Here is a 12,773-nt window from a genome sequence, read left to right as displayed (position 1 = left end):
GTTAAAGGACAGCACTCATTTCACACGCTTAAGAAGAAACCAAAGCTCAGAGAAATAGGTAGACTGCCATTGCTATCATATTCTAGTTGCCTGGCTATCATTCTGATCCATTGCTTTCCAAGTCACTGACCTGAAAAAAGAACACATATCAGGGGTCAGGACTTCAGTCTAAACTTGCCAGGCAAGTAGGAATTTTAGACACGAGTAATGGTTGCGTGAACATTTATCCAAAAACAGGTTTCCTTTAAAAGGAGATGGGTCTTTAAATTCATTGCTACCCTACTCATTTTAGTGATACTAGTGGAACTATTTATAGCAGAGAGTAAATAACCTATTTGCTTGTCACCACAGCAGTCACTCTAAATTACGGCTATAAGTTGCCATTCATAAATTGTAGGCTGCTATGTGGAGCTTGCATTGTCCCACTGAGTGTGTTCTGCATTGTGCTGCAGAGAAAATTCCCTGCTTGGAGGAGAACAACTTCTTCATACAAGGTAGGCAGGCTGTTCCCCGGCCACTGCATGTATTTGATCCTTTGAGTTGAACACTTACTACTCACGCAGTATGCTGTGGTTCCTCACCCCCCGGCTGCTACATACTACACGTATGAGCCGGGGAGATTAACCACAGTGTGTGGCTGGGGAACAGGTATCTACACACCCAGAAGTGTGGAGTAGATGCAGCGGCTGTGAAGCATGGAAGCGGCGGCTTTTCAGCACAAGGTCCACCAGAAAGGCAAGAATATTCAATCTTACTTTACAGCCTGCCTTGTGTGTGTCAGGTGCTCAGCGCCAACAGTCAGCTAAAGCTGAAGGCTGCCAGCTTGTAACAATCATCAATAGATAAGTAAATATGAAGGTTTCCTAGCAAGTCAATCCTTTGCAAATATTTGATCCAGTTATAAAAAGTATCCACACCATCAAATACATTGTAATAATTCAACTGGTGTATCACTCAACCAACATTACCAGAAACCAGTACTCTGGAAAACCAGTTATTCATTTTCCAGAACAGAATTATCGTTGCTTTTTGAAGTTGGATTTAAAAAAAAAAAAAAAAAAACCCAGAGCCCAGCAATTTGCAGAGGCACAAAAGAGTTGCAGCAATGCTACAGTAGTGAAGTTGCTTATCCATGAGGTTAGTGGTGTGGGCTTTTTGCTACTACTCATTCAGTATTCTACTGCTGGGAGAGGCAGCTTTCTACAGAATGGACCATAAGAAAAATAGCTTCAACTAAACAGAGTTAATGCTTTTTCTAGGCTGAACATCCCCCAGTAGATCACAGTTGTAGCGGTCATACAAATTTGCACTGTTGGCTTGGGTGGCAGTTATTATTATTGAATAGCTGAAGTGTAACACTGGTTTGTGCTTTACAGAATTGTGATTTGTGGAAGAACTCAATGGCAGGATCATGATCACACCCACCCCAACAGAGGTAAGTAAGATGGTTCCCCTGTTTCTTCATGCCTGTGTCCAGAAGGTAAGAACCCAGCGATAGAGCAGGTAAAGGAGAAGCATAAGGGTGCAGTAAAAAACCCCAAAGCCCAGGAGGTGGGAGGAAAGAGCAGGTGCTTGTGAGCCTTCTCCAAAGGAGAGGAGACTTTCCAGAGTCCCCTTAATGTTGCAGAGGTTTAGATGAAGAATGTCTGAAGGGAGACAAACTTTGTCCTGTCCAGGGGGCAAGCAGGAAGGGAAAAATAGAAATGCAGAGTCAGTCATGCAAACACAATCATGCAGTTAGAGTGACATCACTGAAGATACTAGAACCTTGATAATAAAGAGAAAGACAGAAAATGTGATACAAAAAAAGCAGTATGCTCCTGGTTTGCAAAGCATCTTTTGTTGTATTCAAAAACAAAAAAACTATAAAAGGCTAAATGAACACAACAATTACATAGTTAATCAAACAGTTTTACACATCCCTTACCAACACCTGGTGAGCTATAACAATCTTGTATTATCATTACTGTATCAATCTCTTTCATGCTAATGCTACACCATATACCCTTCTATTCTGTTAACTCCCAAATCAAATTCTGCTTTCACTAATCATTGTGAAAGAAATGTAATGATACTTCCTTACTATGACTGTACTAGATCACCATATCCTAGAACTTCAGTGATTTATTCAGCTATTTGATACACAAAGATTGTTCTTGTCTGGCCATGTACAGTACAGTGACACTATTGTAAATTGAGGCAATTAGAATATGGCTAGACAGATCTGCCGTACATTGTGTGACAAAAAACTGCTTGAGGCAGCAGGCTCGGTCAAAATGAAAGCGGACTGAACAGTGAATTCTGCAAATAAAAACCAAATAAGTGTCCTGAAAGCTCAACAGTGATACACATAGTAGTAAATGTAGTACTTAAAGCAGATATAGCAACAAGGCAGATGCCTACCCTGTGCACTGTACTTTTTTTCTTTAATACTGCCAAAGCAAAGCAACTACCGGCAAGCATTTCAGAGAAGTGAGTTAAGAACAGAATGAAATGCTTCCACGCACACAAGAGACACAATATAATGGAATCGCATCCAGCATGTACACAGTTTCTCCCTGTAGTATCTTACCTGGGGCACACCAATTTTCTTGCAGGCTTCCAAGAAGTTTTCCACGTTTCTCCTGCATTTTGCCATCGTAAGCTTAGGCTGTTGGAGACAAATCAATGGTGTAACAGCTTGTTTTGGACAAAAAAAATATTAAAATAAAAACAGATAAAGTACTTACAACAGCCGGTGAGGGAACGTGGATACTAGGCACAGATCTTGGCCGAACATGATTGGCTAGATGACACAAAACCACACCATCTGTCAGAGCTGCTCCCAAGTCACTAGGAAGTGACAACTTTAACCGTGACTCTATGTTCTACAAGAACAAGGGGAGAAATAAAAAAAATAAAAGTGTTCGTTAAAAGAAGCTGACTTGTGTTACAAAATTACCAGTATAAACTAAAATGGCCTTTCTCAACCAGGGTTCCTCGAGCAGTGGCAGATTCCTCTCCTGTCAGATGGTGCCTACATAGTTCTGAAATCAACATCTTTTAGCAGAGGCAGCAGCATGGGACTAATGGAATCTCTCGTCTCCTCTCTCAGGTAAGTAACCACTAACACCAATGATCTTTCCAGCTGTCTGTAAAGGGGCATTTCGATTCATAATGTAAGTGGCCACTTCATCACTGACCCCCAATGTAAGGAGCCAGTTCTTCACCCACTATAAATGTAAGGGGGCAATACTCCAAAGACAATGAATGTAAAGTGACAGATCATTTTTTTGTTGAGCATTATTAATACTACAGTAAGCTCCCCATTTTCCAACTCTCTAGCAACCGGCGAAAAAAATACAATTTAAAAAAAATCGGAGGACATAATAAAGATGCTGGTGGCTTGATGCACACTAAAGAAAATGTTGATTGCTTGGTGCACACTAAAAAATTTCACTAGCAACTAAATTTATTTGCTAATGAAATTCTTTGTTTACATCTTGCTGCTGGCTTGATTCTGCGGTCAGCGGCAGAATGCAAACAATGGGGAGCAATAGCCAGCCTACTATTGGCTATTTCAAATTGCAATAGCTGGCTAACTTCTGTTCTCGCCCCACTGAGCAGAGGAGCAGACCTGAGAGAGAGATTTCTGCCTCAGGTTAGCTCCTCTGCTCCGTGGGCGGGATTTCAAAAGCCAGTGTGCTATTGCAATTTGAAATAGCCAATAGCAGGATGGCTATTGCACCACTGAGCAGAGGAGCGGACCTAGGAGAGAACTTTCTCTCTCAATGTCCGGTTCTCTGCTCAGTGGGCGGATGCAATTGCGAGCTTGCTGTTGGCTATTGCAATCTGAAATATGGGGTTGTTGCTTGAGAGTCACTATTAATACTTAAGCAACCAGAAACTGCAGTTATCCAGCACCTACCCCATGGGTGCAGAATAACTGGGAGTTTACTATATTAGTTTCATTCCATATATAATTGGGTTTTATAGTGCAGAAGGGTTTTAAAAATATGATCGGCTCTGGGTGTCAAAAATACACTAAGTTTTAGTACACAAACGGAATCCTTTAAAATTTCCAAAGCTTTACTTTATATCAAATACACCAAGTACAGACACATTTGTATTCTTTTATTATCTACAACTTGGTGATCACACCAATGTAATGTGACCTGCAGATATACATTTTAGAATGTAATCCCTGAAAAGGTGGTTTAAAAGGCTGAGAAAGTCTCTCCTAGAGGATTCTGCTGTACAGTTTGACTAGGGAATTGAAGGCAGTGCAGTTGCAAAGCTACATACCCCTGTAGTGAATCCAACAGGAGGAATTTACTAAAACTGGAGCAGCACTGAGTGGCAACCAATCGGCTTCTATCTTCAGCTTGTTCAGTTAAATGTTGAAAAGAAAATCTAGCCGCTGATTGGTTGCCATGGACAGCTGCTCCAGTCTTAGTAAAATCCCCTAAATGTTTGTTTCAAACATACTCATTGCCCCTACTCTTGGGTATAAAGTAGATGAGAAAAAATAAAAAAAATCAGACCCCTAAATTAAACTGTTACATGTGAGACTAGACTAGCAAATGTTTGTCTAAAAACGTAGTTAAGTATATAAGTATACCTAAAGCCAAAACTTGTTTGTTGCTTAGTTTTAGATTGAGGAGGGAATGTGTCCTGTGGCAAAGATTTTACTTTAGTTCTTATACCAGAGACTAGGAATGCACTGATACCTGTTTTTCGGTATCGAGTACCGATACTCATCTTTCGGTATTAGTCGATACTGGTACTTCCCTAACTGACTCTACTGATCTAGAAAACTAAAATGAGACAAGAAAGGGGAGATGATTAGCAGTCCAGACAAATGCTGCCAGCAAAGTATATTGCAAGCAGCAAAAAAAGTAGTAATCTGGATAGGTTTCATAACCTGTCCCACTGATGGTGGCCAGTGGCATCTGGTGGAACTTAGACTGGAGATTCTCATCTTCCCGGGATGGGACACTGTTCTCGAAAAAGTTTCTTTTTCATGGAAGTGCTTAAAGCATGAAAAGATTAACTGCAAAGAAGCTAAAGGGAATGTATAACCAATGTATCGATAAACGTAAGAAAAGATCATCACTCAGCTGTGCTACACACACAGACATTTACTGCATGAGCAACCATCAATAAGGCTCTAGAAGTGCCACATTGTACACAAAGGCATATTTGCACCACCAATCTATGCAATCTAGCTTTAAAAAAAAATATAAATGGTATGCATATACAGTATATTATAATACATTTTCAGCACATGCTGGATCCTACGCTTATTCTGGCAGAATCTGAATCTTTAAAAGTTTTTGTTGTCATTTCATTTAGTAACTCTACCCAGTTGCAAAGTATGTCAAATAATAATCAATCATGTCACTAACAGTATCTGAATCAGCGATGCATCAGAGTTGGACAGCTAAAGGTGCCCATTCACCTTACGATTATCGTCCGACCTTCTTTGCAATCGCGTTTTTGTCTGATATTCGTAAGGTTGATGGGCAGTGTATAACCGCAAATACTGTACAATCATAAGACTGACTTTCCAGCATGTTAAAAAAACTTTGGTCGATTGTATGATTTTCGCAAGGTTGGTGGCATTTTCCGTACGTCAAAATTCATACGATTAACACTGCTCATGCGCAAACGAAAATATGTGCGGTCGATTAACGCAATTCGTCCAGGTGTTTTTTTTTTAACTACCGCTAATTGAACCTTGCAATAATCGGGGCAGGATGGTGCCGCCATACGAAAATCGTACGACGGTTCGATCCTCGGACGAAAAGTTTTGTACGATGATAGCAAGGTGTATGGGCAGCTTTAGGAAGGTTTCTAGACAGAGGTTTACAATAAAATAGAATGAATGTACATTGTCACTTCACAATGTTCCATAGTGACTACATTTTCAGCTTTTAATGAAACACTCACCTTTCTGGTTTAAATGCCATTTTTCATACATGCATGTTTTCCCAGCTAGCTGAGATACAGTCACACAAAGCCATTCACTGAATTATGAGGAGTGATAATTATCAGAAAGCAAACAAAAATCAGGTTTCAGGTGCCCTTTCACAAGTGATATAAACCAAGTAGGTCACACAGATGTCAATTCAGATGGTTGCAATCAGACAGTATTATGGGGCTGGGTACAAACCTTCCTGAGCTGATCTGTTATGTCCTGCTCCTCTTGCCGAATTCTAGAGCTTTGACTGGATGCAGAGTTTAAACCGTCACTTGAAGGAGTAGCTGGAGGTGGTGTGTTACCTGTTACAAATAAACGAATTAAACAAAAATACTTGCATGCAACATCAAGCTGTATACACAAACAAACAAGTCCAAAATGAGAAAGTAGGAACAGGATTGCCACTCACTTCTTTTAACATCCTCTCGAACTGCAGCTCTGAATAAGAAGCTTTCAGGTCTCTGAGGGGAGCTGTGATATGACGAGGCAGACGCTGGCGAAGACAAATGGACTGCAAAGCCAAACGTAGATGTCAGCAATAAATAAAAGTATAATGACTGACTAGAGTAGTCATATTAAAAGCCACCAGATAACGCACTTAATGATTGTGCTGTCAGTGCCATTATTTTCTAATGGCACCCAGTCGTGCCAGGCAGATTGCGCGGTTTCCTACTGCAATAAAGCCCTGTCCGTGCGGTTGCACACGATCGCAGTTGACAACACTGCGCGTTTATTCGCATGCAGATGTGGGCAGCGGGGCTGGTTTTCATTTTTTTCAATTCTTATTTACTTTGTAAAAAATTTTCGTTTTATTATTTTTACTTTAATCGCCTTTTTATTTTTTACATTTTTATTTAGTTACATTTTTATTATTTTTTCCTTGTTTAAAACTTTTTTTAAAACTTAACTGTATTGCTATCACACAGGGGTTAACTCGTTCCGTCCCCGCCCATCCGCTCTCGGCGCTCTACGTCCCCCGCTCGCAGCGCCGCTCTTGGCGCTCATTTTAGGAAAAGAAAACAAGCCCTGCTACTTGTCCGTAGCAGGGCTAAAACAGCGGAAAAAGCACTTGCCCGGCGCCGGCTTTTTATTCTTTGCATACCTTATTTTTTCTTTTCCTCCCTATTCTCACAGTGGCCATTTGTACTAAGAGCAGATGAATCCATCTCCCGTTACATCCTGGATCTCCGGCACATGTGACCATGCACATCATCTCAGGGGAGGAAAATAACTTTCCCTGAAATCTCATGATATTACAGATGAGATTTCCAAACAATGCTCTGCTGATGTGACCATCCCAGGATGCATTGCTTGGGCACATTACCAGGAAGTAGAAAACAAGACATTGTAAGGCACTGACCAATGAGAAGCGCTTCTTAGCACCGCTAAATACGGTTTTGGTTAAAATAATTTTTTTTGTATCAGGACAAGTAGATTGTCATGAGGGACAAGTAGATTCGGCCCCCGCTTTAGTCCTTGGACAAGTAGTTTTTTCAAAAATGTCCACACCCCTGAGATTGCCATTACTACAAATGACTGAAGGTGTATTTGTTATAATGAAGATAAGGGTAAAGTTCCTCTAAGTGCGTTATCTTTGGTGGCTTTTAATATGACTACTCTAGTCAGTCATGATATATTAAATAAATTAAAATGAGGGGGGAGGGGGGGGGGATGTGCCGGACAGCATCGCTGCTTGGTTGATACAAGTGATCAGATAACTTGTATAACAACGGCCGAAACTGCATGTCCCAGGCATTGGGCGGTAGTAATTCCACACCCCTGAAAGCTGCATGCTGATGTGATTTTTAGCCAAAGGAGGTAAAGGTCCACTTTAAGTGCCATTTAATATGGTTACATATTATTGTAGCTCTTACTTTACCAAAGGGAATAACATAACATACTGTATGTCTACACACAAAACAACTAGACATGAAAACACTGTATATATGTGAGAATAAATACTTTGCTTACTCGTTTGAGAGGTGGGCGATACAGGAGTGACTGATGACCTCTCATCACTCTGTAAACAAACAAAAAAAAAACATTACAAAAACCAAAATAAGAAACATAATTCACACAATCAAGAGTAGCAACAGCTGTGAAACAGGAATTTACAAAAAAAATGAATATGAACTTGGAATATGTACAAATACAAGGTGTATATGAAGTTTGTATGTGTATATATACCTATACACACAAACACGGGATCTATCCTTAAAGTTTGGGAACCCTCCCCTACTGCCCCACTCCCAAAATGTTATGGACAATATACATATACACGGTTCATGCATATAAAACATTATGAGCAAATAATGAATACAAAAACCCTTCTGTAAAGAACAGGAACATATATAAAGATCAATTACGATTTCTGCAAGCCACACAAAGATCCAGAAGCCTAGACTTGATGACTGTTGTGTATTTAAAAAAATACAGTGGCAACTTCCTCAATTGGGATGCACAAGAAAAGCATGTGAAAGCTTCAGAAAACTCATCTTGAAAGCTTCAAAAAAAATAAATTCTCATCTTGGAATTTCTGAACATTCCCCAATCACAATTGCAACTCGAGAAGGTTCAAGCAGCATATAAATTGTCATGGATAACGGAACATAATGTTATTGATGCTGGAATGAGTATAGTCACAATGAAACAACAGTTGTTACTTAGCCATGGTAAAATGAAGGAGAAGACTGAAAAATAATAACATTTTGATATACCGAGATAGCATAAGCTGGCATGCTTTATTCACCTGGATGTGGCTTCCTGGCCTCCTTTTTATGGTATTGGTGTTACAGTCAATCTCAAAGACAAAGTGCGGCTCAAAGCCATTCTGCCAGCAGCAGGAAGAGAAGACAGAGGAAAGAAAGATGGAAACAAGGCAGCCAAGACAGAAGTGATCCAGAAGATTGACCAAACACATTTGTTCTCACAATGGGTGGTTGATTTTGTTTTAGAGCTGCACCGCAAGTCACCAGCCAACAGCATGCAAATATTATAAGCAGCAAGAAGCCAAACTTAGCAGTAATGATGCACACAATGTATAGCAGAGTTTACCGCTATTACTGAAACTGCAATTCCGAAGCACACTGTGGTGAGGACATGTTTAATGCAATGCATGACAAGACAGGTTTACACGCTTATTGCCGGTACATACAAATAGAATGACCGTTTAAGGCTTACATACAATGTATATTAAACTTTGCCATAGACAGTCAATACATACTGTACTGTGAACGCCCCACAACATATGCTACACAACTTGAGGTTGTCATGTTTTGCACTGACCTACAATCAAGGCTGCATATAGTCCAATGTGGAAGGAATCCCATCCATAATAACAATGTTTTAATAGTCTGGAGCACTGCAGCTTGCTTAAAAATGAAAGATAGTTTTTACACGTTTACTGCTGTATAAAACTAGATCCCGCCATAGACGGGGAAGGATTATTGCATAATACAAGCATTTTCAGCGGGATTTCACAATATTTTTTTCAAGCGTATGGATCACAATCATATTCGTGAATTAAATGAGACAGGTGTCACTAGAGAACAAGCATATTTTAATGTCGTCTGATATTTTATTTATCTCTACTGAACAGATAGAGGTGAACAGATATATACAATACTCAGGGCCAGATTTCCCACAGGGCCACCGAGGCCCGGCCTTGGGGCAGCAGGGGTGTGGAATTCCTATATCGCGATGTCCGGGACATGTTTTATTCTACATTTAGCCCTTCTTTGGGCAAGCAGGGCTAAATGTAGAACAGGGAAGCTGCCGCTCATTTTGTACAAGTGATCTCGGCAATGTCACAGAGATCACTCGTATGCAGACTGCAGGTTTGTCCCTCCCGCCGCTGCGGGGAGGGGGGTGTGCATTGAGGGACCTGGCCTTGGGGCAGCAGAGAGAGTTAATCCGTCCCTGACAATACTCCATATTGCTACTTCATTTGGGGTAAGATCTTACAATTCCAATCAATAGTGTCTGTCCATACAAATACAGTAGGGGGAAGGCTAGCACCCCCCTATCCGCTTTTTCTTGCTGTGTGTCCCTGTTGCAGATTTTCCCTCACTTCCTGTCACCATGACAAATAACTGAGGGGAACATTGCTGTAGTGTAGCCCCAGATAGCAGTAAAATCTGACCGGGACTCTAATCATTCTCCTCTATCTAAAACTTAAAAAAATAAATGTAGTTGGTTGTACATAAAAAAAAAAAAAAAGTTTGCATTGGATGATTGGTTGCGATGCATCATTACACTCCATTACTAAAGAAGCTTAAAATTGTAATGTTTAAGAAGCCGAGAGGCATTTCTATTTCACATGCCATATAACACACAGACAAATCAAGGCTCATTGTACAAGAAGGTGGTTTTGTACAATCCATACATCTCATTTTCATTAGTAATCTCTCGTGTAATAACATCCCATACAGGTATAAAACCTTTTTAAAGGTTACAAAATAAAGTATTTCATGGAAACAGATTGTTTTATATGCAATGCTTCTCTGTACAGGCAGAATTGGTATTATGTTATAAAAAAAAAACTTAAGAAATATATGATGGAAATAGATAAATAGGCTAAAGACGCACTGTGATCACAAGACAAAAGAAAACAATGTGCAATGGTTCTGAGATGGTCCATGCATTTAATTTCTATCTAGCCATATCACAAGATGGAAATGCGTGCAGTGCAGACAGGATGTGGAATACATGTTTTACAAATGGAAATTTAAATGCAAAAAAGCATCAAATAGTCCATTCAGATTGTCCGCTATGGGAAATTGTGTTAACGTGTGTTGTTCTAAGTCACTGCAATAAAATCAAAGTGCTGCCAACACACCAGACAAATCAGCCAAGCTTGGACATGCAGCACACTCCAACGCATGGAAGTGCACTAACGCATGAACAATGTGGTAACGTGCTCCCTTTCTACATGTTACCACAACACAGTTGGTGTGATTGGGCCATCTGTCACTTTGAAAAGAATCTACCAGTTTTAAACAACTTTTTTTTATGGTAGGTCATGAACATCCGTGTCTGCATAGGTCAGCTCATGTGTTGGAAATGAGATGCCTTACAGCAAAGCAATACGATATAATCTACTAAAGTATTCCAAAATGTGTCAGGTAAAGGAATACAAAACATGTCTAACCAGTGGGGATGTTTCCACAAACAGATAAAGCCAATGCATATCCTAAATTTAGCTTCAATGTTATACAAAATCTGTGCAGGACTAGTAAATACGAGCAAACAGTAGCAACATCTTGTTATCAGATGTAGCATAAAAATAGAACGTGTCAGTGGCACGCTACTTTCGCCAGAACTTTACATAAATGCCCCCAGTCCACATTATCAAAACATATTAAAATGAAGAGTTGCATATGCAGAACCCAGTGAAGAAATATCACATTGCAGGCACTCAGTCCATAACACGGGCACACTCCTGAGGCGGTCTTCAGAGGTAAGGACTATACCAGTGATGGGTCACGGTCCTTGACCTGTTAAGCACTCAGTGGCTAACAAACCAGTACACCAGGTGTTCTGGGAGTGCCACAAGCAGAGCCCAGTGAACACTAGCCACTCAATCCTCAATTTGGCGGAGTCTGGGACAGCCTCTTTGCCGATGCTGAGGATCAGGCGACCTGGATAACTGCATAATAAATCCCAGCTCAGCAGCTAAGAATCTGGATTGGAAAAGTAAAGAGGTCTAGAAACAATGGGTTTACTGTTCATCAAAAAGACATCCATCGGCATAAGACAATAGCATAAAACTGAAGCATCATGGGAGTGGGAGGGGTTATACATATCTAAATTTTTGAGGTCTTGTCAGTTTAAAAAAAAAAGTGAGGAATAAACAAACAAATCCTGGTTTGGTCACAGCCAGGGGAACGTTATGAGAGGCAGAGGCATGGATTGGCTGCTCTGGAAAAAGCAGCCAATCCGCACCACAAGGAACACACCCCTGGTTAGAAAAATCCCCAAAGCAGCAACCCAGAGGGACCCAGAGACAGGGAACCTAGATGTTTTTAGTTTAGGAGCAGCAGGAGGAAAGTGCTAGGGAAAGTGAATGCATTTTCCAGTGTGTGTGTCTGCTTAAACGTTGAACTGTACCATCAAGAACATGCCCACTGATGCTGCTGCACTACCATTTTTTTTATCCTGACAATGTAATCTTTATGTTCATTCTTTACAATATACTGCCTTCAATTTCTGTTTAAAGCTGAACGCTAAACAAACCAACCGTTCAATACAAAGATGAAGTACATGTAAGGTGACTGTTCTAGCTGTGAAAGGATTTGTATTTCTGTCCATCTACTTCTGAGATTTACACAGCTCTACCACACAGTACAGCCCTGTCTGGCAGTGCAGAAAACCTGACATTTCTCTCCTGCAGTTCACTGAACAATTACAGGTTCTTGTCTGTGACTGAACCATGAATTGAGAAGCAGCATGCTCATCTCCCTGTTACTCTGCTCTCTCCTACTAACGCCATACTCCTTCCACTAGAGCACAACTGATTAACTCCTTGCACTGCTTCTCCCTCCCTCTGCTGTACAGTGGACTTCAAGAGACTAATGCAGGTACTTACACTGCTTGCATTCATAAAAAATAGGATTTTGGTACTCACCGTAAAATCCTTTTCTCTCCGTTCATTGAAGGACACAGGGAACAGATCGGAGATCATGTACTGTAGGGTAATATCGCCACCTGCAGGAGAAGGACGCTAGGCACAAAAAAACTAAAGACCAATTACAGCCTAGGGGCGGCCCCTGCCGGTGGCCAAACCCCCCACCTACTGAGAAGTCTCCAGTTT

At 40.6% G+C, this 12,773-nt stretch overlaps 1 protein-coding gene across 1 annotated transcript in view; it reads right to left on the bottom strand.

Annotated features, from left to right (window-relative positions):
• Positions 1-1,074: 1,074 nt before the first annotated feature.
• LRCH3 (leucine rich repeats and calponin homology domain containing 3) overlaps positions 1,075-12,773 on the bottom strand; it is a 71,418-nt gene continuing 59,719 nt past the window's right edge. Inside the window, exons 16-21 of the mRNA XM_018576516.1 lie at positions 7,934-7,982; positions 6,372-6,473; positions 6,155-6,264; positions 2,730-2,867; positions 2,573-2,650; positions 1,075-1,668 (exon numbers count right to left, since the gene is read on the bottom strand). Of these exons, the coding sequence (XP_018432018.1) occupies positions 1,462-1,668; positions 2,573-2,650; positions 2,730-2,867; positions 6,155-6,264; positions 6,372-6,473; positions 7,934-7,982 (684 nt within the window). The 3' untranslated portion in view covers positions 1,075-1,461. The remainder of the gene's footprint in view (positions 1,669-2,572; positions 2,651-2,729; positions 2,868-6,154; positions 6,265-6,371; positions 6,474-7,933; positions 7,983-12,773) is intronic.

The sequence above is a fragment of the Nanorana parkeri genome, unplaced genomic scaffold (genome assembly GCF_000935625.1).
Source record: "Nanorana parkeri isolate BGI_ZX_2015 unplaced genomic scaffold, ASM93562v1 scaffold69, whole genome shotgun sequence".
NCBI classification, from domain to species: domain Eukaryota; kingdom Metazoa; phylum Chordata; class Amphibia; order Anura; family Dicroglossidae; genus Nanorana; species Nanorana parkeri.
This window is presented reverse-complemented; position numbering and strand designations above follow the sequence as displayed.